The sequence below is a fragment of the Ailuropoda melanoleuca genome, chromosome 8 (genome assembly GCF_002007445.2).
Source record: "Ailuropoda melanoleuca isolate Jingjing chromosome 8, ASM200744v2, whole genome shotgun sequence".
NCBI classification, from domain to species: Eukaryota; Metazoa; Chordata; class Mammalia; order Carnivora; family Ursidae; genus Ailuropoda; species Ailuropoda melanoleuca.
The window spans coordinates 59290793-59318500 of record NC_048225.1 but is presented as its reverse complement, the minus strand read 5'-3'; the positions used below and the strand labels follow the sequence as shown (position 1 = coordinate 59318500).

Sequence of the window (27708 nt, the reverse complement as noted above, 5' to 3'; positions counted from 1 at the left end):
ATGCAATAAAGGATGAAAATGGACCACTCTCGTACCATACACAAAAATTAAATAAAAAATGGATTAAAGACCTGAAACCATAGAATAAATGAAGACAGAATAATTCTGCACATTAACTCATCCTAAGTGTTCACACTCCAGTATACCTTTTCTGCTTTTGAATAAGATATGAGCTTTAACAAAAAGCCACCATAATCATTCATTGGGAATCTCTCCAATATGATATTTGGGGGCAGATTAAAGATAAGTTTCTTGGCTCAGGATCCCAAGGGTAAATTACAGAAATAACTTACAGAAGAACAAGGAAACTAGTACACAGAGTATTAAGACACTTTATTGACCTCTTAATTTTTGGAATAAATGATAGACCCAAGACAATGGATGTTGCTCCAGCCTGCATCCCAAAGAGTACTTTCAAAAACGCAGATTTGACGACTATATGTAGACTCCACTTGCCACTGCAGTTGATAATCCTCCTCCAATTCTAGTCCCCACTCAGCACCAAGACAGCCAAGGATATTATCATGGAGTAATTTGCCATTCTTGTGGTCTCTGCCATTAATTCAGAGAGTTCAGTCCTTAGAAGTACAGTCTTCCTATATTCTCGTGAGCTCCTGGTTTCTCATGTCCTTCTTAGGACTGAAAGTTTCAGTTTTATTAAGTATCAATTCCAAGGGTATTGCTTGGCTCCTCCCTAATATCTACTTCAATAAATCATGTGAATATAAGGATGCCATAGGTCCCATTTATGAACTAGGAATGATGATGGCAATGGGTATCAGAATGATGACAGGCAAAGACTTGTACTGTGTGTGATACATTTAACTCCAAACCTTGTGGCTTCACTTGGGAGCAGATTCCTACCCAATAACAGATTTCTCTCCAGCACTAATTCTGTTATATCAATTAAAGAAGAATCCCTGACGAATGTTTTCTTGCATTTAATCTATTCACAGGATTCCCTCTACTATAAATTCATTGATGTAGGTAATCCTGTGTTTCTTCCTTTTAGAAGACTTCTCTTGACTATGAATTTTTTGGTGTTTTTTAAGGTTTGAACTCCTGTTGAAGGTTTTCTCACATTCCTTACATTTGAACGGTTTCTCTCCTGTATGAATCATTTGATGTCGAATAAGGGAGGAGCTCCGGCTGAAGGATTTCCCACAGTTAACACATTCATAGGGATTATCTCTAGAATGAAGTCTTGAATTTTTATTACTGTCTTCACTCTCACTGAAAGCTTTTCTATATTTATTACCTTCACAGACCTTTGCTTCAGTATGAATTTTTTGATGCTTAGTAAGGTTTGTACGTCTGTTGAAGAATCTCCCACATTCACTACATTTATAGGGTTTCTCTCCTGTGTGAATGATCTGATGTCGAATGAGGGATGAACTCCGGCTGAAGGCTCTCCCACACTGATAGCATTCATAGGAATTCACCAAGGTATGACTTTTTGGCTGTTGAATATCTATACTCAGGCTCAAGGCATTTCCACATTCATTATATTCTGAATATTGCTTACCTGAGTCTAAATTAAATTTGAAATTAGTTTTAAACTTACCACATTTTGAGGACCCCTTTCTCACTGGAATTCCTTGTTGCATACCCAAAACTGAATTAACTGTCTCAACATCTAAGATTTTCTTATTCTCACTACCTTCAAAGTTTCCCACCTCAGTGTAGACTGTCTTATGAACTAAAGCTTCTTCTGGTAAATTTATGTCCCAGTGTTCCTGATTCCTATATAACCAATCATCGCTCATCCAAGCATCTAAAGAAGGGGATCCACTTTTGGTCAGTCTTGTCATAATCACTCCAGAAGATGATTCTTTTCCAGAAATTCTCTGCTTTGGAACTGAATCTTGGTTTTCTGAAATTATCTCTCTGTCTAAAAAGAAATTAAAAATTCCATGAACTAGAAGAAGGGAAATTGTTTAATTAGGAAAGTCATGCTAAACCACATAAGGGAATATGCATATTTTTTAGGCTTTAATTACAGAATGGAAATGTGAAGTGAGATTAGAAAAAGGAATTATAGAAGAAATAAAAGGGATAAAAGTATTAAAAGGGAGGTTAGGAGATTGTAAAATATGAGGAGAGCTATTCAGAAATATTAGAGAGAATACAGAGGGCTTGGGAAAATGTCCAGCATATGAGCTGGGATAGAGTGGCATATCATAGTTCAAATTATTACTGCTTTGTAACTAGTCTGTGTGGGTTATACCTAACCTTCCTTTCTCTAGCATCTTGTCTTTGTCTCTTTTAACCTATGCTATTCATCAATAATAAATACACCCTTCTAAAATAGCACTTTAATCATATCTTTAAAAAATAATTTGTGGCCAGAGGACAGACTAGAGTAGATCAAATGTCTACATTTACGGGAACCACATCTTAACCAGCTACAATAAACTTACAATCAGTGCTTCTATTTTCTATACAAGTTGCAATTATTCCCCATATTTAACAAAGGCAGAAAAAAACCCTATGATCAAAAGTAGCGGAGAAACCACCCTTTTTCCTAGGCTCAAAATCACTCCTGATTCTAACAGTGCTATGTTATTTTTCTATGTATTTCCTAGAACTCAAAACTTTACCTGTTCCAGTTAAGATTCAGTTCTCTTGTTTTCACCTGTCTTCAATTTGTTTCATTTATTAATGTCTCACCTTCCTTCTCAAAATTCCTTTCTCACTTAGCTTCTGTATAAATACGTCCAATATACTATATATCCTAGCAATTTTTTAATAACTAAAATTCACTGACTTCCCATTAGCCTTCTGCACATAACTTCAGCTTTATCTAATGCTTTTACTTCCACACTTTATTGGTAGCCAAAACACATTTTCAGCTTTGTAGTCTCATTTTTTTTTAAACCTGTCTCCAAGACAATGCCACTTGGCTATCCTACTACTCTCTTCCAACTCACAAATGAGCCTGAGAATGTCATATTTCATGTAGAAAGAACTTCCCTCAACGTCCTCATTTGTTCGGTGAGTCATTGTTCTTCTAATATTTACACTAGAGTCCAGAAAGAGATCTTGAATAACCATGCTCTCACTCTCCCCTTTCTAATCTACCCTGAGGTACTATTATTTTATGAAATGACTTTTGCCTCAAAGCAGCCCCACTGATACATCCAGCTTTGTCAAATACCTATTAATTCAGCCTGATTTAGTCTAATTTCTAGCAGAAATTATCTGTCTGTATAATACTTACACTAAAAACTAGACTATTAAAACAATCTCCTAGAGTGGAGCCTAGGAATATAATGAGAGTATTGACTATGGTTTCTCTGTTTCTGCCTCACCAGTGTATACTGGGTGTGTGGGCAGATAACCTGTAATTTAATTCACAGGTCTTCAGTGAGAGAGAAACCTCTTCAAACTTGGACCTAATTTATAATTTAGATGGTGAGATCCTGGACTTCAAGCCTGATGCCATAATGAGACGAGGTCTCTTAGGAGAGAGTAAATGTATTTAACAAGGGGGAAAAAATAAAAAAATAATTTGTGGCCAGAGGACAGACTAGAGTAGATCAAAATGGCTGCACTTTCTTAAAAAAGCCCACAGCTAACATCATACTCAAAGGGGAAAAAACTGAGAGCTATTCCTTTAAGATCAGGAACAAGACAAAGATGTCCACTCTCACTACTTTCATTCAACATAGTACTGGGAGTCCTAGCCACAGCAATCAGACAAGAAAAAGAAATAAAAGGCATTCATATTGGTAAATAAGAGCTCTATTTACAGATGACATGATACTATATATAAAAAATTCTAAAGACTCCACCAAAAACTACCAGAACTGATACATTAATTTAGTACAGTTGCAGGATACAAAATTTATAGAAATATGTTGCATTTCTATACTTTAAAATGAAGTAGCACAAAGAGAAATTAAGAAAACAATCCCAATGGGAGGAGAGGGAACGGGAGAGGAAGGCAGGAGCAAACAGTCCCATTTACAACTGTACCAAAAAGAATAAAATACGTAGGGGAGGTGGGTGGAGGGATGGGGTAACTGGGTGATGGGCATTAAGGAGGGCACCTAAAGTAATGAGCATTGGGTGTTGTATGCAATTGATGAATCACTAAATTCTACCTCTGGAACTAATAATACAGTATATGTTATTAAATGGAATTTAAATCAAAAATAGAAAAAAATATTAAAAACACAGGAATAAATTTAACCAAAAGAGTCAAAGACCTGTACTTTGAAAACTATAAAACAGTGATGAAAAAGACTGAAAATGACACTAAGAAATGGAAAGATATTCCATGCGCATGGATTGGGAGAACCAGTATTGTTAAAATGTCCATACTACTCAAAGCAATTTACATATTTAATGCAATCCCTATCAAAATACCACTAGCACTTTTCACAGAACTAGAACAAAGAAGCCTAAAATTTGTATGGAACAAGAAAGACCCTGAATAACCAAACCAATCTTGAAAAAGAACAAAAAAACCAGAGGTATCAAGACATATTATGCAAAGCTGAAGTAATCAAAACAGAATGGTACTGGCATAAAAAAATAGAAACATAGATCAATGGAACAAAACAGAAAGCCAGAAATAAACCCACAGCTTTATGATCAATTAATTGATCTATGACAAAGGAGGCAAGAATATACAACAGGAAAAAGTCTCTTCAACAAATGGTGTTGGGAAAACTGGACAGCTACATGCAAAAGAATGAAACTGGACCCTTCTTACACTATATACAAAAATAAACTTAAAATGGATTAAAGACCTAAATGTGAGACCTGAAACCATAAAATTCCTAACAGAAAATATAGGCAGTAATTTCTCTGACATAGGCCATAGCAATGTTTTTCTAGACATGTCTCCTTTGGCAAGGAAAACAAAAGCAAAAGTAAACTATTGAGACTACACCAAAGTAAAAATCTTTTGCACAGTGAAGGAAACCATCAACAAAATCAAGAATAACCTACTGAATGGGAGAAGATATTTTCAAATGACATATCCAATAAAGGGTTAGAATCCAAAATATATAGGAACTTATACAACTCAACATGACAAAAGCTAACAACAATCCAATTAAAAAATGCACAGAGGACCTGAATAGCCATTTTCCCAAAACAGACATTAGATGGCCAACAGACACATGAAAAGATGTTCAACATCACTCATCATCAGAGAAATGCAAATAAAACCACAATGAGACATCACCTCACACTGGTCAGAATGGCTAAAATCAGAAACACAAAAAATAACAGTGTTGGCAAGGATGTGGAGAAAAAGGAACGCTTGTGCACTGTTGGGGGAATGCTAGCTGGTATACCCACTGTAGAAAACAGTATGGAGGTTCCTCAAAAAATTAAAAATAGAAATCCTATACGATCTAGTAATTCCACCACTGGGTATTTAGCCAAAGAAAATGAAAACACTAATTCAAAAAGATATAGGCACCCTTATGTTTACTGCAGAATTATTTACAATAGCCAAGATACAGAGGCAACCAAAATATCTGTTCATAGAGGAATGTATAAAGAAGATGTGATATGTGTGTGTGTGTGTGTGTGTGTGTGTTATATAGGTGTGTATACACACATATGTGTATGTATATATACACACACACACGTATACATATGATGGAATACTACTCAGTCATAAAAAAGAATGAAACTTCACTATTTGCAACAACATGAATAGATCTAGAGCTATCATGGTAAGTGAAATAATTCAAAGACAAATACCTTAAGATTTCACTCATAAGTGGAATTTAAGAAACAAACAAAGGAAAAAAGAAAAACAAAAAAACAGAGTCTTAAATATAATGAATAAACTGATGCTTGCCAGAGGGGAGGTGAGTGGGGGAATGGGCGAGGACAGGGCAATAAAGAGCACACTTATGACGAGCACTGGGTCATGCACAGAACTGTTGAATCATTATACTGTACAGATGAAACTAACACAACACCATATATTAATTATACTTGAGAAATAAAAAGAAATAGATGCACATTCTTTGACACCTTCCCATAGAGAAGTGGAGTTTATTTTTCTTCCCCTTGCAAATGGGCTACTCCTGTGACAGCTTAGCCAACAGAATACAGTAGAAGTGATACCATGCCACTTCTGGGCCTGGCCTTTAGGAGACTGACAATTTCCAACTCCTCTCAGGATATTCCCAGAACCTGATGGGCATGCTATGAGAAGCCCATCCCTCAAAAGGGGCCACGTGGAGGTGCCCTGGTCCACAGGGCCAGAGTTCCCAGTGGCAGCCAGCATCAACTTCCAGCAGTGTGATAAGCCATCATGACCATCCCATCCCAGCAGACACTGTACCCTCAGCCAACAACAGATGGATCCTGAGAACTCTGAAGTCAACTCCTAACTCGTGAGAGTTAATAAAATGATTGCTGTTTCAAGTCAGTAAGTTTTGGGGCAATTTGTTAGAAACAATAGGTAACTGAAACACAAGCTGTTCCAGCAGTATTTACTGAATGGCAAAATTCCTAAATGTATTTCTCTAAGCAAATCTCTGATGCTCTCATACTTCTATGACCCATTTTTCATATAACTTCTTTACTCCTATTTTTAAAATCACTTCATGTATTTTGTTATTTTCAAATCACTTAGTTCTAACATATAGGAAAGCTACCAATATTTTTATTTTATATCTGGCCACCTTACAAAACTCTTAACAGATATAATAGTTTTGACAATGAGTTTCTTGGTTTTCTAAGTAGAAAGTCATCATTTACAAATAAGTCTTTTTTCCTCTTTTCTACTAATTAAATTTCTCATTTTTTTTCATTCATTAGTTACGTCTTTCAGGTCAACATTAAATAATTACAGCAACAGATACTCTTATCTATTGATTTTAGTGGCAACACCAGTTTATCTTTACACCCATGATTTGTTCTCCTTTTGCACTAAACAGATTTTGAGTCACTGTCTTATTCCTATTAATCCCAAACTCACAAACTATGCTTTACCTACAAGACTTTGCTCCTGCCTCTAACCTGAAACAAAAATGAACACTTTAAACCTTAGCCTATCATCCCAATCCTGGGTGTCTGCTCACAACTCCCCTGGACGCCAGCCCATGCCAAACCATCTCTGCCTTTCTTTGGTCTATCTGAAAGTTTCCCCCAACTTCTCCAATCATTCCAATGGCTTATCTGTATTTATAGATTAAAATCCACAGGATTCTTTTTTCATAGGTTCTGACTAATTAAGCTGGTTTAATTAAATCTGGTTTTATATTCTCTAACCAAATTTACCTTAAACTGTTTATAATAAACTCGGATCATTAGCCCTTAAATCGAGATGTGCCTCTGATCATCTGACGGGCCTCTGAAGAACAGACGTGTGCACACGTGTGTGATGTACGTGCATTCCGTGTGGCTGTGCTGGGCTTCTCACAAACATAGCGATGTGAAGCTGGCTGAAGTAGCGGCTGCTAACTTCCGAGAGAGAGAAGTGGCAGCCTCACGTCCTAGTACAGGTTAGACCTGGAACCGGCAGTGTCACCTCCGCTGTATTCTACTGATTAAACAGTCCAGTGCAGCTGAGATTCAAAGGGAGGGGAAACAAAGTCTGCAACTGTTTTTTTCTGACTGAAGTATAGTTGACACCGTGTTACATTAGTTTTAGGTGTACAAAGGCTACATCTTGATGGAGAAAGTGACAAAGATTCTGTAGCCACCTTTAATCCACTGTAGTCCATTAACTGTTTTGGAAAATAAACTATATTTACCGAGGTAAATCCCAGATTGATTGAAGTATTATATTTAAATGATGAAATAGATGAAATCAGAATAAAAATCAGGAAAATGTTTTGGGGCGCCTGGGTGGCACAGAGGTTGAGCGTCTGCCTTTGGCTCAGGGCGTGATCCCGGTGTTATGGGATCGAGCCCCATATCAGGCTCTTCTGCTAGGAGCCTGCTTCTTCCTCTCCCACTCCCCCTGCTTGTGTTCCCTCTCTCACTGGTTGTCTCTATCTCTGTCGAATAAATAAATAAAATCTTTAAAAAAAAAAAAAATCAGGAAATGTTTTTAATTTGCGGATGGAAAAATTCTTATGCCTAAAAATAACAGATATAAAGCACTGGCGGGAAGATATGTGATAACATAAATTTTAAAATATGTATGGCAGACACCATAAAGAAAATAATAAAAAAAAACTTCAGCAGTATTTCATTTACTGTAAACTGTGATCAATAGTGGGAATTTCCATGAGATATTACTTATAAACCTCTAAAGTCTTAATAGATAAAGGACATTAAACCATTTACTGAATTACAAATGACCAAAGCAAATTAAATAATTTTTACCTTTCTCATAATCCAATATTTATCTACCCAGTTTTTTTTCTTTGGTTCCTATAAGTGTGCAAAAGCTTCAGATAAAAAGGTAGGATGAAAAGAGACATGGTCTCCGCCCTCAAGGAACATAAAGCCTAATGTGAGAGACAAAGACCTACATAGATACAAGTAAAATGTAATTGTGATAAATCTAAAAAGAGAAGATTATGGTCCTATGGGAGTATATAACAGAAAAAAATGAATCAAGACAGGTTTCCCTGAAAAAATGTGAAACAATCCAAGATCTGAAGGAAGCAAGGAGTCAATTAGGCAAAGAACAGGAGAATGACCATTTTATGTAAGGAAACTGCATGTACAGAGGCCCTGAGATGGAGGGAAAGTCCCACTCAAGGGACATATGGAACGTGTGTCCTGTGGAACTCTTTTCTCTGTAGTCCTCTAACACCTATCAGAGAGCTGAGGACACGGGAGATGCAAATACACGTGATGCTGACTGAAAGCAGAGCAGTGTGGTTTGGGTGCGAAGAGCGAGGGGAGGATGCAGGGTGAGGTGAGGCTAGAGAAGCAGGTGGGGCCTAGTGTGTTCTGAAGTAAGCAAAACTGCAGTCAGCGTAAGTGACTTAAGCAAGTACATGACAGAATCTGATCTCTTTGACAGTAATGTGGCTCAAACACTGGAGCTGGGGAAAAAGAGCAAAGAGGCATGGCAAGATCTTCCAGTACGATGAATTAAGAGGCTGCGGGGATAGCTGACATGAGAGATGGCAATGGCACCTGGACTAGAGTAATGGCCCTACAGATGGAGAGAAGTGGAGACGTTCAAAGGATATTTAGAAGGACGAAACCAAGTATTAGAGAGGTGAAGGAGAAGAAGTTGTGCCAAAGATAATACACCGTACTTGTGTAATAGGATTGATGGCAGTGCCATTCACTCAGGGAACAGAGGAAGGCTGGAAAAGAAAAAGTTATGGCTTTGGTTTTACAGAACTGGAGTTGTCTTTAAGACATCCAAGAGAAATGTCACGTGTCTATAAATTGTTCAATTCGAACTGAGGGCTTTAGAGGGGAGGGGGTGGGGGATTGGGATAGGCCGGTGATCGGTATTAAGGAGGGCACGTACTGCATGGTGCACTGGGTGTTATACGCAAATAATGAATCGTGGAACTTTACATCAAAAACTTGGGATGTACTGTATGGTGACTAACATAATAAAAAATTTTTATTAAAAAAATAAATAATTAATAAATAAATTGTTCAATTCGGAGAAGCAGCCTGGGCTGGGGACACAAATTTGTAAGTCACCTACACGTGTGCGCTAAGTGGAGTTGCCGTTGTGGATGTGATAACATAGAGAAGAAAACACAGAGTAAGAAAAGACAAAATGAGACCACATGTTGAGAAACTCTGAAATTACAGCTAGACAAAGAGAAGTCTCCACCATACAGACCGAGAAAGGCCAGAAACAGAGGAGGAAAATCGGAACCATTATAAGAACCTATGAGTGTTTTAGAGCGAGGAACAGGTAATGTAAGACAAGGAATGAAAAAATATCCACTAGACTTTGCTACAAGAAAGTCTTCTACGACTTTAGCAAAGACTGTTCCAGATGGAGATCTGGAATAACAGCTAAACTGGAATGGGGTGAGGAAATGAGAAAAGTATAAACTATTTTGAGAAGACTGGCTACAAAGAGGTGAGAAATAGAGTAATAGGTTGAGAGAAAAATTGTTGACATCAGTAATGACCTGAAAATGTTGAAAAGCTAATGGGAGGATGAAGCAGAAATGGTAAAAATATAAGTGAAAGAAGGCAGCGAGAAATGGGGTCCAAAGGAAAAGGGTGGGAGGTGGGGGAATTTACCTAAGAAAGGAAGAAACTGAATACTTTGCCTATCAAATCAATAAAGATTTCAGGCAAACAACAGGGTGCTAGAGTGATAATAATAGAGAGATAATATGCTATTAGTGACAGTATCGATCGGTGTAATCTTTCTGTAGACAATACGGCACAATGTAACAGGACTTTTAAATATAGTCATGCCCTTTGACGCTGAAGTCTCTCTTCTAACAAGGTATATCCTATGGAACTTACCAGATATGCATGAAAACTTGGCAACAACCTGAATGTCCAACAGCCGGGGGGAATGGTTAAATATATTATGACACATGTGTACGATGGGAATTTACACGTGAGTGAGAAACCACATTTGCACGGACTATTTAGTGACACAGGTAATTGTCCACAGTATCGTATTAGTTGAGAAGAGCAGAATATAAAGTGACATATCCCTGACGATCCCAATTTTGGAAAAAAACAAATCTTCACAAGTCACAGAGACACATCATCACAAAGAAAAAAGCCTAAGAAAACAAATCAAAATGTTAATACTGCATAGCTCTCGGGAGTGAGGTAACGGGGTGATTTCTATTCTTCTTCATACCTTTCTATATGTACTAAAATTTATATTAAGCACATAATTGATAATCTCCCACAAACAAAATGTTAATAAGAATAAAGAGATTACATGGAAGTAGAAAGTAAGGGCACAAGAAGTTCTATAGTAAACGAAGGAAAAATGGAAGATTACTAAAGTCACTCTAGTATAAAGCAGAACTTTGTTTTCTTTAGAAGAAAGCACATGATTCCATGTTGGGCTGGCTAATGTTCGTTTACGTAGCACTACCGTGTGCCAGGCACTGTTCTAAGCGTGCTACCCACACCGACTCACTTGAGCCCCACAGGAACGTGGAGGTAAGGACTGTTATCAACTCCGTGTTGCAGATGAGGAGACTGGCAGGTAGGCTGCTCTGGGCCACACGGCTTTACAAGCCTCTGTGTCCCTCACCTGCAACATTCTTTCGCCTATCCGATGAAGAAAAAGAATCTGCCAACGAAAGGCAATGGTGTCCTTTTTCCTCCAAAGCCTCTGAGGTTTTGTTCCCCCCCTCCCCCCGACTCTTACTCGAAGGCTGTTAACAGTACACTGTGCGTTTAACAAACAAGCTTCTTACAGCTGCCTCGTATCTGCCTGGCTCTTACCCAAAACAGATGTGCTTGGGGTTTTTTGCTCTACTGTCCATCTTCTCTCCTTACTCTCCAGCTTGGAGATCTCAACCGGCTTGGAAAGTAGTTGTTCTGTTCATGGGGAAAATGAAACAACAACAACAAACAGACACTTCAGCCATTTTCATAGGGAAGAGATTCCCTCCCTCCGCAGTAGTCTCAGAGCTGCTGAAAGATAAGGCCAGCGGTCACCACGGATCTGTGGACGTCTATCTCTCCATTAGAAAGGACTTCCACTCAGATACACAGCAGGAAAATCTGCTATTGTGCCCAAAGGATATTAGGAAACCTGAACCCAAACCCAAGTGCCCTTAACCACTGCAGCCGTCCTCTAGTTTTTAGCAGATGAAGAGACTACCAATGGGCAGAAGAGGTAAATACGCGGAAGCCACCTTGATGCAACGAGTTCAGGTTCCTATAGTTCTCCAGCATCACATCCCTGTACAGGGTCTTTACAGCAGGGTCCAGTAGTCCCCACTCTTCCTCGCTGAATTCCACAATCACATCTTTGAATGTTACTGGTTCCTAAAACATTAAATTTCTTTTTAATCAAAGGTCACTTCTAAAAATATTACTAGAGGAGAAATGAATTTGTAAAGAATAGGGTAGGTCGTCAGAATACGTAAGAAACTGACAAACGTTTGGGGTTCTAAGTGATGAAAATTAAGTTATACTAGAGGCCTATGGACTTGGCACTCTGTGAGGGCTGCAAAAGGAAAATCAAGTGCAGTCTTAACCCTAAATTAACTTTTATTTTGGTTGAGGAAAAAAAAAAGACAGTTGGAATAATTGTGGAACAAAAAATTACTATAGAGTAAAAATAGCTGACGCAAAAGGAGTGCAGAACAGGAAGAGTTTCGGAGAGATCTGAGGGGAACTTGTAATGAAGACGGAGCCTCTGGCAGCAGAAGAGGTAGGGCGTTTTCTCTAACTGAGAAATGCAGCCTGCCAACTCCTCCCATCCGGGGCAGGCAGTCCTTTCCTGATTACTCAAAACGAAGTAGCCACCCTCCTCATCAGTCTCCCATATGTTTCTTTCTTTTCTCTGTAATAATTATTACTATCTGCAAACACCTTATCTGCCAGTGCGTGCCTGTCTGCCTCTACCGCCATTTCCACAAAGGATTTCCCTTCGTTTACTATCACATTCCCAGCCCTTAGCAGTGGCGTATCAGACACTGCGTAAATATTTCTTATGAGGACCTTCACACCATCACTTGTTGCACTTCCCTGTCTAGCATTCTCAACCTTGTCATGATGGGCACCTTCAAACACGATGAAATGCACCAATCTCTTCCCTCCCTCTCCCTCAGAGCCAGAGGACTCTGAGACATGAGATGACTTGGTGAGTAAATCATCTACGTTAGCTTTGCCTACGTCCTCACCTTCTTCCCTCAACCCTCTGCAACCTGGCTTCTATTCCCATGCGTAGCAGGATCTCCGGGATGGTAAGGGAATAGGCACTACTCAGGCTGAATTTTCCTGAATTTTTTAAAGGATTTATCCTTGAAATACTCTCATCCTTGGCTTTCAGTGACATCGTATCTCCTTGGTTTTCCTCTACCACTTTGATGCTTTCATTTCAGTATCCTTTGAGATTTCTTCTGCTCCTGCCTATTTAATGACATTACTCGGGATTCTGCTCTTGGCTCCCTTCACTTTTAATTCTAAACATTCTCTGGTGGGCTCTATTTCTATGGCTTTGATTATTGTCCTGAATTCCGAAGGAACAGATGCACAGAAAAATACAAAGACTGAATATTTCCCAAAGAGTGTATCATCAACTAAAACAAAATAGATCCAATGTCCTACGGGAGAAGTAACAGTCCTACATCCTTAGACGGACCTATATTTAGCAAAAGTTCAAAAGCTGAAAAAGAAAAAGCAGATTTCAGTAAAGAGTAGAATCCTAATTCACCTGGGAATGGCCAGTTAGCGAGTCAGCTTCCATTTTCCCTTTGATGCTGCCCTTCTGGAGCAGGACAGAATCCTTGCAGGCTATCTCTGAGGAAGATGAAGGAAAACATTAGGGAGACAAGATTTGCGCTGGAGAAACATTTAATGACTACAGTAGTAGCTTTAACATGCTATTCACAGGAATCATCTTTAGAGCTTTGGAAAAATAACAGTGTCAGGCCCTACCAGCAACCAGAATCTCCAAAGGTGGGGCTCAGATGTTATAGTTTTTAAAAACTCTAAAAATGATTCTGATATTCTACCAGAAGTTGAGAAGCACTGGATCAGGGAGAAGGCCAAAACAGTATTTTGAGGCTTCATCCGCGATTGTAGCAGATTCAAAAAATTACTTTAATTCTGTCCTTACAAAATCTGTAGCTTTGTAGTAAGTTTTGAAATTGAAAGTATGCATCCTTAAGTCTGTTCATCAAGGCTGTTTTGGTTACTTTGAATCCTTTGTAATTTCATATTCATTTTAGGATCAGCCTGTCCATTTCTGCAAAAAAAGGCAGCTGGAATTTTGCCATGAATTGCATTTCAATCTGCAGACCACTTTAAATTATCATCTTAACGACATTAAGTCATCCAATACAGGAACACAGGCTTTTTTAAAATTATTTTTTAGTGAAAAAATTTGACAGGTAACACAGTCCCAGGGATCCCAAGGGCTGCTGAAGGGCTCTGCAGGCCTCTCTGGGTACTCAAAGGGCAGCAGGTGTGAACTCCAAACCAGTCGTCTTCCATCTGACCTGCGGAGACTGGGGTGGGCCCCAAGTTGTAAATAAGTGCCTTATGGCTTTTGCTATGAAATTAAAAAAAAAAAAACTCACATAAAAATGACCCATGCAGTTTAAACCCATGTTGTTCAAGGGTCAACTGCATAAGAACAGATCACAAGACAGTAAAGATAGCTTTACTTTTTCCTTTCCAATTGGGATACATTTTATTTATTTTTCTTGTTTAGCTGCACTGGCTAACACCTCCAGTATAATGCTGAACGGAAGTGGCCAGAATGGGCGTCCTTGTTTTGTTCCTTAACCTAAGGGTAAAGCTTTTAGCCTTTAACCATTAAGTATGATGCTTCCTGTACATTTTCCATAGATGCCCTTTATCACGTAGAAGAAATTCCCTTCTATTCCTAATATGTTGAGTGCTTTTATCATGAAAAGGCACTGGATTTTGTCAAATGCTTTTTCTGTATCAAGAGGACCTTGTGGGCGCCTGGGTGGCTCAGCTAGTTAAGTGTCTACCTTCAGCTCAGGTCATGATCTCAGGGACCTGGGACTGAGTCCCGCATCAGGCTCCCTGCTCAGCAAGGAATTTCCTTCCCTCTCTCCCCGTGCCTCCCCCCTCCACTTGTGCACATGCTCTCTTTCTCTCAAATAAATAAAATCTTATTTAAAAAAAAGAGGACTTTGTGATTTTCCCCTATTAGTATGGTGTAGAATGTTGATTTTCATATGTTGAACCATCCTGTATTCCTGGAATAAATCCCATTTGGTCATGGTGTATAATCCTCTTAACACCATGCTGGATTTGGCTTGCTAGTTTTCTTTTCTCATGAGGTCTTTGTCTGGCTTTGGCATCAAGTTAAAACTCATCACAGAGTAAGTTAGGAAGTCATCTTTTTTTTTTGGTCGGTGTAGTTAAGACTTTGTCAATTTTCTTTTTTTTCAAATGACTCACTTCCAGTTTCACTGATCCTATTGTTCTTCTATTCTCTATTTCATTTATCTGTTTAATCTTTCTTATTTTAATTTCTACATATTTGCACATTTTCCAGATTTCCTTCTTTTTTTAAAAAAAGATTTTAGTTGACAGCGTGAGAGAACACAAGCGGGGGAGCAGCAGGAGAGGGAGAAGCAGGCTCCCCACTGAGCAGGGAGCCCAATGAGGGGCTTGATCCCAGGACCCTGGGATCATGACTTGAGCTGAAGGCAGACCGTTAACCAACTGAGCCACCCAGGTACCCTTCCAGATTTCCTTCTATTACTGATTTCTAATTTCATTCTGTTGTGGTCAAAAAAGATCCTTTGGATGACTTAAACGTTTAAAATAATTGTGACTTGTTTTGGCCCAACATTTGGTCTATCCTGGAAAATGTGCCATGTGCACTTGAGAAAAATATACATTCTGTTGTTGGGTAGAGTGCTTATATATTTGTTAGGTCTAGTTTAGTTTATAGAGTTGTTAATAGAGTTCTTCCATTTCCTTTTTTGTCTTTTTTCTAGTTGTTCTATCCACTAAAGAAAGTGGGGTGCTGAAGACTATTATTCATAATCTATTTCTCCCTCATTTCTGTCAATTTTTGCTTCATATATTTGTGGGCCTGATTGTTGTAATTATTGCTCACTTACTTTTTTGAACTGATTTGGAAAGTCTATATTCTTTGTTGTGTGTGCCCACTTATATCTGTTCCCTTAGCTTAGTGGTCAGCTCGTGACTCCTCAGAGATTTCCTTAGATACCTGGAATCAAAAAAAAAAAAAACAAACAAACCACAAAAACCCCACAAACAAAAACCATTTCCTAGTCTTTGCAGATGGGCTGCAGGTGTTAAGGCTTGCCTACAACACTTAGGTAATTTTTCAACATTACCTTCATCTTTAGTTTTGTTTATGTGAAACCTGACGGTCAGCCAGAGGTGAGAGTTAAGGCCTTATCAGGTCTTTCAGAACATGTGCCCAGCCTTCTAGATCTCTAGAATACGTAAGAACTTTTCAAACTCCTTATTCCACAAAGCAACTCATACCCCAGTCTTTCCTCCCAATCTGTTTGTGTTCATGGTCTTAGGTGGCAGAGGCTAATACATTTCCCATTAAATGCTTTGACAAATGCCCCCCAGGTGGCCATCTCTGCCCGGGGAGAGTTCTGAGTCAGATAAAATAAGGGCAAGCCCTTTGGGTGGGTTCTTCCGAGAGCCAAGACAGGTTAAAAAAAACTAAAAACCTTTCTCAGTCCTCTATTACCTGGCAACCTCTCCTTTCCCTCCCTCCCAGACTTTAAGAATAATCTATCATCATGATCACATTCACACATCAGCCATCCATCTATTTGGTAGTGGTGGTGGGGAACATGTGATAGGGAGAGTAACAGACCCCAGAAATACCCACACCCCTAATCCCTGGACACACTGGTAAAAGAGACTCGGCAGGTATGATTAAAGTTAAGGACCTTGAGAGATGAGGAATCACCCTGTATTATTTGGGTAATCACAATCTAATCACATGAATCCTAAAAAACAGGTTTCCCAGCTGTGGTCAGTGTGAGAGAGAGAGAGAAAGCAAACATGCTCAATTGAGCAAGTGCATGTACTGTGGCTGAGTGGAGGGTAAGAGAAGGCAGTGTGGAAAGGACATGGCTTGCCACTGCCAACTCTGAAGATGGGTAAAGGGAATCACAAGGCCCAGAAAGGAATGTAGTCCTACTGATGCCTTGATTTTCGTCCAGGGAGACCCATGTTGGACTACTGATCTACAGACCTGTAGGATAATACATTCACATTGTTTTAAGCCACTAACTTTGTGGTTATTTATGATGACAGTAATAGAAAACCAATATAACTAACTACAAATAAGCACCACCTCAACTCCTTCTCGGAATCTGCTCTAAAACGTAACAATTTCTTCATAATCAATAATTTCAGTAAATTACTTTCAATATTCATCTTAATAGGAGAATCTTCTTGTCACAGCATTGCTGAACACTCCCTTCTTGAATATTTCTCTTTTCTTAGCTCAAGATACTAACGTTTCCTGGTTCTCTGATGTCCTAGATTACGCTTTTCTAGCCTGCTTATTACCTGGCTTTTCTTTTTCTGTTTAATCCTTAATTTCTTTTTCAAATAAGGACTAAATACAGCAACAATAACAGTATCATCACTCTTCCCAGTCAATAATTCCTTGTCAAATATTCAATCAATTGCCTCATGACATAAGGTTCATACATTCACATGACTGGTTATACATCTTTTACATTTAATTTCTAAATTCCTCTTCCATATCTCCACTTCTCCCTTAAAATTATTTCGTTTTAGAGGGGCACCTGGGTGGCTCAGCCGGTTAAACGTCCAACCCTTGATTTGGGCTCTGTCGTGACCTCAGGGTCATGAGATGGAGCCCCGCGTTGGGCTCCGTGCTCAGAGGAGTCTGCTGGAGATTCTCCCTCCCTCTCTTTCTCATTCTCTCTCCCCCTCACCCCCTGCTTGTGCATGCATGCTCTAAATAAATAAAATCTTTTTAAAAAAATAAAATTATTTTGTTTTAGAAATTGGATAGTCTTGTAGTTTCCCAGAGTATAGATTTTACTAATGGCATTCCCATGAGATGATTTAACATGTTCCTCCATCCTCTGTTCGTCCTGGAATGGGTAGTTAGATCTATGATAGCCCTTAAATTTGATGCTCCCTCAGTATATGTATCTCTCCTACTTCTCTTCATACCTGTAACTTTCCAAACCCATAGAGATCTCAAACTCGACCTGCCACATAATTACTGTATAAATCCCCTCCCAAAATATCTGCTACTTATGCCACATTCATTTACGGCAGAACCTGCACATTTACATCAAATCTTATCCCACTCACACCTTATATGCAGCCCATAATTCCTTCAGGTTCAAACTCCTGTTTTCCCAATACTCCTTCATTCTTTAACACCTCATCTATCTTAACTGATTTTCCTGTTTTTAGAGTCCTCAGGTCTATCCTTTAAACAAGATGTTGATAAACTTTTTCCGTGAAGATCCAGATAGTAAATATTCTGGGTTTTGCAGGCAATACAGTCTCTGCTATAACTAATCAANTCTATAACTAATCAACTCTGGTCACAGCATGAAAGCAACTTTAGACTAAATGTCAATCAGTGGGCATGGGTGTGTTCCAAAAACACTATCTCCCTTAGGGCGCCTGGGTGGCACAGCGGTTAAGCGTCTGCCTTCGGCTCAGGGCGTGATCCCAGCGTTATGGGATCGAGCCCCAAATCAGGCTCCTCCGCTATGAGCCTGCTTCTTCCTCTCCCACTCCCCCTGCTTGTGCTCCCTCTCTCGCTGGCTGTCTCTATCTCTGTTGAATAAATAAAAAAAAATCTTAAAAAAAAAAACACTATCTCCCAAAATATTTGGCCTTTGGGCCACAGTTTGCCAACCACTACTCTGTATCGATATCAAAATGATATTTTAAAAGGCAAATCAAATCGTTTTACTCTCCTACCCATGCTGTGAGATCTCATTCTCTATTTCTATTTCCTACAGAATAAAATCCATGTTTCCTGACACAGTAAAGTCCTTCAAGATCTGGCCCTTGACACCCTCTAGCTTCAGAAAAAGAAAATTTCTTTTCATATGGCAAGAGTCAATTACTTTTTTTTTTAAGGTTTTTTTTTTCTTTTTAATTGAGGTATAACTGACATATAAAATCATACAGTTGACCCCTGAACAAAAACGGGTCAGGGGCACCAACCTCCTGAGCAGTTGGAAATCTGCATATAACTTCAGACTCCCCCAAAACTTAACTACTAATAGCCTACCACCGACCAGAAGCCATACCAATAAGCAGTCTAAGCATATTTTACATATATATTACATATGGTATTCTTACAATAAAATGAGCTAGAGAAAAGAAAATGTTCAGAAAATCGTACGAAAAAATACATTTATAGTACTGTGCTGTATTTATTGAAAAACACCCATGTATAATTGGACCCACACAGTTTAAACCCATGTTGTTCAAGGGTCAACTGTATTAGCTTCAGGCGTACAGTGTAATGATTCAATATTTATGTATATTGCAAGATGATCACCACAATAATTTAGTTAACATCTGTCACTATATAGTTACAAAAATTTTTTTTCTTGTAATGAGAGCTCTTAAGATCTAATGTCTTAACAACTTTCAAATATGCAATACAGTATTATCAACTATAGTCACTACCCTGTACATTATATCCCCATGACTTATTTATTTTATACCTGGAAGTTTCTATACCTTGTGACCCTCCACCCATTTTGCCCATCCTCCACTCCCACCTCTGGCAACCACCAATCTGTTCTCTGTATCTATGAGCTCCTTTTTCCTTTTTTTTTTTTTTTTTTTTTTAAAGTTTTTTTTTTTTTTNCTGAGCCGAAGGCAGACGCTTAACCGCTGTGCCACCCAGGCGCCCCCTTTTTTTTTTTTTTTTTTAAGATTTCACATAAGGGTCAACTGTTATTCTACTGCCAATTTTCTACATTCCTACCTTCAACTTTAAGCATTTCAATCACATCCTCTATGAGGGTCACCACTTCTTTGCTGTTCTTTGGATGTTGTAAATTCACCCAAGTCCTGATGTCTTCAGGGAGAATTGTCAGAAATTGTTCTAACACCAACAGCTCTAGGATCTGCTGCTTTGTATGAACCTCTGGTCTCAGCCACTGAAGACAGAGGTCCCAGAGTTGGCACAGGGCTTCATGAGGCCCAGACACTGCCAGATACTGGAAATGTCTGAACTTTTGACGAGAGGCCTCAGAGTCGTATGTTTCCATGATGGGGATGGATTCCTGTGGCCAGGACGCATCTGCTCTCAGGGCCTCACTTCGTTCATGTAGAATCAGCCTTTGAGGTTTTGAGATAGCCATCAACTTGTTCAGAGGCTGCATCTTCCTAGACAGAACTCCCACTGTAGTTTGAATTTGTCTAACTAGAGGATTCTAGAAATTCTGGGCTTGGGCTAAGCACTTGTGTACAATATATGTGCAATGTGATTTCAGCCAAGTTCTATCTCAATAAGACAAAAGTTCCAGGAGCTTCAGACAGAAAGGCAACATTCAGGTACCTGAGAGAATGAAAAAAGACACCAATATGACCTATATTTAACACACATGTTTTAGCATAGTGTTAAAAGATAAAATAATACACATAATATTCTTAAGATTGTCTAATAAAATAAATATTATGGATTATCTTCCATTCTTGTTTCCTTTTTATAACAAGAAAATATACTGTCTCTTTCCCTTCATCACCCACCAAAAAGAAAACACAGACATCACACAAAAAGTGATAAATGAAATAGTCCTTTTAAAACAAACCTCATAATTTAATTGCAATTAGATTTCTCCTGCACCAAGTGACAACCCATTTTTGCTTTATTTTTTTAAAATTTTATTTATTTATTTAACAGAGAGAAAGAGAGAGAGCACAAGCAGGGGGAACAGCAGGCAGAGGGAGAAGAAGAAGCAGACTCCCTACTAAGCAGGGAGCCCAACATGGGGCTCGATCCCAGGACCCTGGGATCATGACCTGAGCCAAAGGCAAATGCTTAACAGACTGAGCCACCAAGGTGCTCCAACACATTTTTGCTTTAAAACCAAGCATAACACATCTTCAGAAGGATATTCAAGTTATTAAGACTTTATACTAGCGATACCTAAAAAATAAATTCTCACTAAAATATCAATAAGATTATATAAAATGAGTAAAATCGGAAGAAGCACTAGAAATTAAGTTAAGAAACAATTACTTAAAAAATAAGAGAAGAAATATGAGTCATTTCATTGTCAGGGATAAATCAAAAAGTACATTGCAATGACACAAAAATAGACACATAGATCAATGGGTAGAGAGCCCAGGAAAAATCCCATGCTTATATGGTTAATTAATCTATGACAAGGAAGGCAAGAATACATAATGGGGAAAGGACAGTCTTTCCAACAAATGGTGCTGGAAAACTGGACAGCTACATCCAAAAGAATGAAACTGGACCACTTTCTTACACCATATACAAAAATAAACTCAAAATGGATTTAAAAATCTAAATATGAGATCTGAAGCCATAAAACTCCTAACAGAAATACAGGCAGTAATCTCTTGGACATCAACCTTAGCAACATATTTATGGATATGTCTCCTCAGATAAAAAAAAACAAAAGCAAAAATAAACTATTGGGACTACATCAAAATAAAAACTTTTGCACAGTAAAGGAAACCATCAACAAAAAAAGGCAACCTACTTAATGGGAGAATATATTTGAAAATGACGTATCTGATAAGCGGTTAATATCCAAAATATATAAAGAATTTATATAACTTGATGCATGGGTGCGTACGTGCACGTGCGCGCACACACACACACAATTCAGTTAAAAAATGGGCAGAGGACCTGAATAGACATTTTCCCAAAGAAGATATACGAATGGCCAACAGGGACGTGAAAAGATGCTCAACATCAGTAATCATCAGGAAACGCAGATCAAAACCACAATGAGCTACCATTTCACACCTATCAGAAAACGGCTAGTATCAAAAAGACAAGAAATAACAAGCGTTGGTAAGAATGTGGAGAAAAGGGAACCTTGTGTACTGTTGGTGGGAATGTCAACTGGTGCAAACCACTGTGGAAACGGTATGAAGGTTTGTCAAAAAATTAAAAATAGAAATACAATACGTATGATCCAGTAATTTCACCACTGGGTATTTAGCCAAAGAAAATGAAGACACTAATTTGAAAAGATATATGTACCCCTACGTTTACTGAATTATTTACAATAGCTAAGATATGAAAGCAACCCAAGATGAATGGATAAAGAAGAGGTAGTGTACACATACAATGGCATATTACTCAGCCATAAAAAAGGATGAGATCTTGCTATTTGCAACAACATGGATGGATCTAGAGGGCATTATGCTAAGTGAAATAAGACACAAAAATAAATACCATGTGATTTCACTTACACGTGGAATCTAAAAACCGAAACAAATGAACAAACAAACCAAAAGACTCTTAAATATAGAGAACTGGTGGTTGCCAGAGTGGAGGTGAGTGGGGGAGGTATGAAAAACAGTATGGAGGTTCCTTAAAAAATTAAAATAGAACTATCCTATATCCAGCAACTCCACTTCTGAGTATTTATCCAAAGAAGATGAAAACACTAACTGGGAAAGATATATGCACTCTCATGTTCATTGCAGCATTGCTTACAATAGCCAAGGTATGAAAACAACCTAAATGTCCATCAACAGATGAATGGATAAAGAAATTTATCTACACACACACACACACACACACACACACACAGGAATATTATTCAGCCATAAAAAGAATAAAATCTTACCATTTGCAACAACATGGATGTACTTCGAGGGAATTATGATAAGCGAAATAAAGTCAGAGAAAGAAAAATACTGTATGATCTCTCTTATATGTGTAATCTTACAAACAAACAAACAAACAAAAATTAAAGCTCAGAGAACAAATTGGTGATTGCCAGAGAAGAGTGGTAGGTGGGAGAAATGGGTAAAGGGGGTCAAAGGTCTCCCAGATCTCAGTTTTTAATACCATTCTTCAATACAAGGAACCAGGGTTCCACGGAGAAATGACTTATTCTAGAACTGGAGCAAAAAATATACAAGATGGGGGCACCTGGGTGGCTCAGTAGGTTAAGCGTCCGCCTTCGGCTCAGGTCATGATCTCCAGGTCCTGGAATAGAGCCCCACACCAGGCTCCCTGCTCGGCGGGGAGTCAGCTTCTCCCTCCGCCTTTCCCTTTGCCCCTCTCCCCCACTTGTGCTCTCTCTCAAATAAAATAAAATAAAATAAAATAAAATAAAATAAAATAAAATAAAATAAAATATAAAATAAAATAAAGAAATATACAAGATGAGCTTGGAGCGTCTTGAAGTACTAGAAACTAGATAAGAACTCAAAAACAAAAACATATTTACTGAGGCATGTTCAAGGCACAGGAGCCAAGTGAAAGAGCTCCCAATGGCCAAAGCTGAAACAATATGAGCAATAAATAATCCAAACTATAAAATTAATACCCATAAGCTATACTAATATACATGACTGACTCAAATAATAAATAAACGGAAAAGAACAGACCAATCTGTCACGCAGAATTGCAAATAATTTGTGTAGATACTCAGCCCTCCAGGAGGTGGAGCATGACTCTCCATCCCTTGAGTTTGGGCTCTGCATACTGAATCCCTCCCAAAGAGCAAACATGGGAAGAGGGAAAAAGAATAAATTTATAGTGGAGAAACCCATAAAACATACCTCAGCCACAGGATCAAAGTCAACATCAATAATGACAGGTCATGTTGACAGTATGTTCCTTTGAGATGATGTGGTAGAAATAGCACTTTATCTCTGATTTGCCTTCCCCAAACCCATAACCCCCGTCTAATCATGAGAAAAATTCTAACAAATTCTAAAAGATGGGCTTCCTGTGGTATACCAGACCGGTACTCAAAATTGTAAAGGTCATTAAAAACAAGTCTCAGAAACTGTCACAGCCAAGAGGAGCCTAAGGAGACAGGACAACTAAATGTAATGTGGCTTCCTTGGTGGGATGCTGGATAAGAAAAAGGACGTTAGGCAAAAATTAAAGTATGATTAAAGTATGGACTTTAGTTAATGGATCTAATTAATAGATCTAATTAACATACTAATTTGTTACTAATAGGGGAAATGGGTATGGGGTATATGGGAACTCTTTGTACTATATTCTCAATTTTTCTGTAAATCTGAAATTGTAAAAAAATTTTATTTAAAAAATTAAAAGACACTTGCCTGATGTATTTGATTCAAAAGGATGAGTGGTAAATTTATGAAACAGAATTAGGGAGCCATTTAGTAAAACAGGATGAGATTAAGGTAAATATTAAAATGGATTAAGAGACTCACAATCTTGACTGGAAGGAGTAAAGAACAAAAGGGACACTTCACTGAACCAGTGATATGACAGACAAATTTAAAAGTCTCTCCCAAAATGCCAAGATAACGGAGAACAAAATCTTATGGTGAAAAATAAATTAAAATTATGGAAAACTTTTTGCAAATCAAAGGATCCATGCATGTGGCAAAAGGAAAAATTATCAAAAGCGCAAGAGAACTTTTACGATGAAAATCAAATCTTCCATCCTACCTGCCTTTCTATGCTCATGTTTACTACCAAGAGGTGATTTTTTTGGAAATTTTTTTTGTGTTATGGGAGATTTCTGTCACTTGACCTTGTAGATTTCATTTAAAAAAAACCCCACTTCTACCAGTCATATTTTAAATTTAAGAGTTTTTTCTTGTTCATTGATGGTTCTTTTTCCATTGCATTGTGCTTGTCTGGTTTATTTCAAATATTTCAAATTTCTCTGGCAATTCTAATTTAGGTTTTCTGTTTCCTAAATTCCCCTTTATTCTGTGGTCAGGGTTTCTGTTGATCTTGTGTTTGAGACATCTGGTGTTCCTTAGTTTTCTGTTCATACTTAAGAATCAAGAGTTAGGGTAGCTATTCCAGAGAGCCATACCAATTTCTACTTCAGCTGTATCAGCAGGTGGGTTTCCTAATGGGCATCTACTCTGAATGGGAGATCTTCCTGAAAGCCTTGTGTATATGGGTGAGACACACTGACTGGCAGGCTTTAATTTAGGGTGAGTGGGGGAGCCGGCTGTCAGGCTGTGCTCCCCCCTCCCCACATAACAGAGTGAAAAGATTTAACTTTGAAAAGGCAACACCCACATTAAAAGCCTTAGTTCTCCTCAGACGGTTCATTCAATTTAGGAAAAACCTTTTTGTGGGAGGAAGGCACTTCAGCTAAACTGCTTCTCTACACAGGTGGGAAGGGAAATAGGAAGTTGGGGAGATGACTGAGAGATTTCACATGTCATCCTTTACTTGATTCCTCTGTTCTGTTGGATTCTCACTCCCACACTCCGTTGGCGCTAGCTGTGAGACACGGAGGCAGCGTCCACCTCCACTGTGGTTACCTCACAGAACATTCTAACTTGTGGCCCTTTCTACGGTGCCTTCAAAACTTGTGTTTCTCTCCACTCGCCATCTTGTAGAAATGTATTAACACCATTTATACGCTCATTAGTACCACCATTATATGCCCGCCAGGCACAGGGCAAAGTGGATCAACTGAAGGAAGATTTTGAGATCCAACACAAACCGCCTCTAAGCTTAAGGAAAGCACGGTTCATTAAAAAAAGAAAAAAGTTTCAAAGCGCTTCAGAAGTATCATGGAGTCCCACCAAAGAATGAACTACATGCCCAGATACTTTTTAAATTATCATAAAGGGAGAAAGAAGGGAAAAAAGCTCACAGGCAAATGTTAAAATGAAACAAACACCAAGGAAGCACAAAATTTTTTTTAAAGATTGAAGGGAGAAATAATACCACGGATATCCACTTAACAGTAAATATACTGGATAAAAAATTTCACTATATAAACACTCAAAAGACATCCAAAACAAGGGAAAGGGAAAGTTGAAAATAAAGGGATGATAAAAACATAATAATATGCAGGGATGTAATGATTTAAAAGCAAAAATGTATTAAAGTAGACAAAAAGGAAACTTTAAATGACTAAAGGTACAAATTATAATGAAGTATGACTTGTTAAATGTACCAAATAACATAACTGGAACATATTTATTGCAAATCCTCAGAAAACAAAAGATGAAATCAACAATGACACCCAGAAACGGGAGAGACTAGGGCAACTTTCTAAAAACTTACCACATAAACTAAAACTAAGTAAGAATATAGTAGATATGAAAATGTGTTTAGTTTATGTAAAACCAGACAGAATGTAGTTTCTATTCAAGCACTTAGGAAAATGTTACAAAACCTACTATATATCAGGTTACAAAAAAACCTCCTCAAATAAAAAAGCATCTACGAGTGGTACAGAACACACTATCAGAATGAAACCTAGAATTTAACACAAACAAAAAACATTTTCAACTGATTTGAAATTCAAACTTTGAATCAAAATACAACTCAAATGTAGGGCTCCTGGGTGGCTCAGTCTTTAAGCACCTGGCTTCGGCTCAGGGCGTGATCCCAGGGTCCTGGGATCTAGCCCCCCAACAGGCTCCCTGCTCAGCGGGGAGACTGCTTCTTCCTCCCCACTCCCCCTGCTTGTGTTCCCTCTCTCGCTGGTTGTCTCTCTCTCCCTGTCAAATAAATAAATAAAATATTTTAAAAAATACAACTCAAATGGAAAACCAATAAAAACACTGCACATCAAAATCTATAGAGCACAGCTTAAGTTCCACTGTTAGGCAATGTCAAAGCCTCACATTTATAATTAAACAAGAAGATGAATTAAACATTCAACTCAAAGTGAGAAAAAGCAAAAAAATATACTGGGAATTTATAGCTTAAAAATATAATTTAATACCTTACTGGGAATCAATAATCACAGAACTAGAAGAACAGAGATGTTCAGGAGGACATGAGCGCATTTAAGATCTCGAAAAAGGAACAGTTTGGATGATAGACGGTCCAAGGTATGGCTGTGACTGCCAGAAGCTCAAGCGGTCTGTAAGCGACCAACACTGGAATTAACCAAGTCAAGGGCAGTTAAAGTTCAAACTCTCAAGTACTGAACAGACGCCTCTCAGGACCTTGGTGGCACCGAGAAGGAGGAGCTAGGAGTGTGAGCCAGCACCACAGGAAGGGAGGGCTCAATAAGGCGCAGGGGACAGGCATCTGGAGCGTTAAACACCCAGGTGTCACAGGTTCAANAAAGTACTGAAGAGACGCCTCTCTCAGGACGATGGTGGCAGTGAGGAGGAGGAGCTAGGAGTATGAGCCAGCACCACGGGAAGGGAGGGCTCAATAAGGCGCAGGGGACAGGCATCTGGAGCGTTAAACACCCAGGTGTCACAGGTTCAAAGGATTTTACAGCACTGAGGAAACTGAACAGGTGACTATTGTGCGCTGGTATATCTGTGGGCAGAGGGTTGTTTAAACCAATCGGCTGATAGGTGGGGCAGTCGCTTGAGGTAAAAGCAGCCTGTGGAGATCCGCGCACTGAAAGGGGCGCAGAAAGCGGTCTGCAAATGACACGTCTGAAAATAAGAAGGATGCCTTAAGTTTTGTGTTTGGAGGAGTGGCTAGGAACGATTAGGAAAGAAGGCAAGTTGGAATGAAGTTTTATCCATTTTCTTTGCCAGCTGATCGATCCAGCCACACCCGGTATTTCCACGGGGAATCGACACCAGATTCCCACACCCACGAATGAAGCCACTTCATCAGGACGAGCGCCTGGACGCTGCCCCGTTACAGAATGCAAGACAGGCCGGCGCCCTCCCGCGCACCCACTGGCTTCTGCAGCCCACGCCTGCCCCGCTCCCCGCGCCCCAGCCCGGTGGTCCCGCAGAGACCGCGGAGCGCCGCGCCGGAAGCCGCCTAACTGCCCACCAGCCGCCGCACTCAAGCGGGATCCCCAGTCCCACACACCCGCGTCCTCACCGCCCGCTGACCCGGTGATACCTGCGGGCACCGCTCCCAGCAGGGGCTCCGTTCAGTCACACCCAGGCGCCAGGTCCGCCCGGAGCCGCGGGGGCCGCCGGCCTCGCGGGCGGAGGGAGCCGGCGTGGGTAATCACGCCACAGCTAAGAAGCCATGAC

At 39.1% G+C, this 27708-nt stretch overlaps 1 protein-coding gene across 6 annotated transcripts; it reads right to left on the bottom strand.

Moving 5' to 3' along the window:
* Nucleotides 1-326: 326 nt before the first annotated feature.
* On the bottom strand, nucleotides 327-27708 carry ZNF215 (zinc finger protein 215). Of its 6 annotated transcripts, none has more exons than XM_034666493.1 (6): nucleotides 27572-27708; nucleotides 19553-20128; nucleotides 13283-13368; nucleotides 11757-11889; nucleotides 11341-11436; nucleotides 327-1891 (listed from the first exon to the last, which is right to left on the bottom strand). In XM_034666493.1, exons 2-6 carry the CDS (start codon nucleotides 19950-19952, stop codon nucleotides 951-953), a joined length of 1656 nt encoding a protein of 551 aa, XP_034522384.1. In that variant the 5' UTR covers nucleotides 19953-20128; nucleotides 27572-27708; the 3' UTR covers nucleotides 327-950. The 6 variants fall into 6 exon arrangements, with proteins under 6 accessions (XP_034522384.1, XP_034522385.1, XP_034522386.1 ...); XM_034666494.1 differs by lacking the exon at nucleotides 27572-27708 and adding an exon at nucleotides 15678-15787 and having other exon boundaries at nucleotides 19553-19660; XM_034666495.1 differs by lacking the exon at nucleotides 19553-20128 and having other exon boundaries at nucleotides 27572-27703.

Coding starts and splice junctions, on each gene's coding strand:
- ZNF215 (XM_034666493.1), bottom strand. CDS start 19,952: ATGCAGCCTCTGAACAAGTTGATGGCTATCTCAAAACCTCAAAGGCTG. Junction 13,369..19,552: donor TGAAATGCTTAAAGTTGAAG/GTAGGAATGTAG, acceptor CATCTTCCTCAG/AGATAGCCTGCAAGGATTCT. Junction 11,890..13,282: donor CGCTAACTGGCCATTCCCAG/GTGAATTAGGAT, acceptor TTAATGTTTTAG/GAACCAGTAACATTCAAAGA.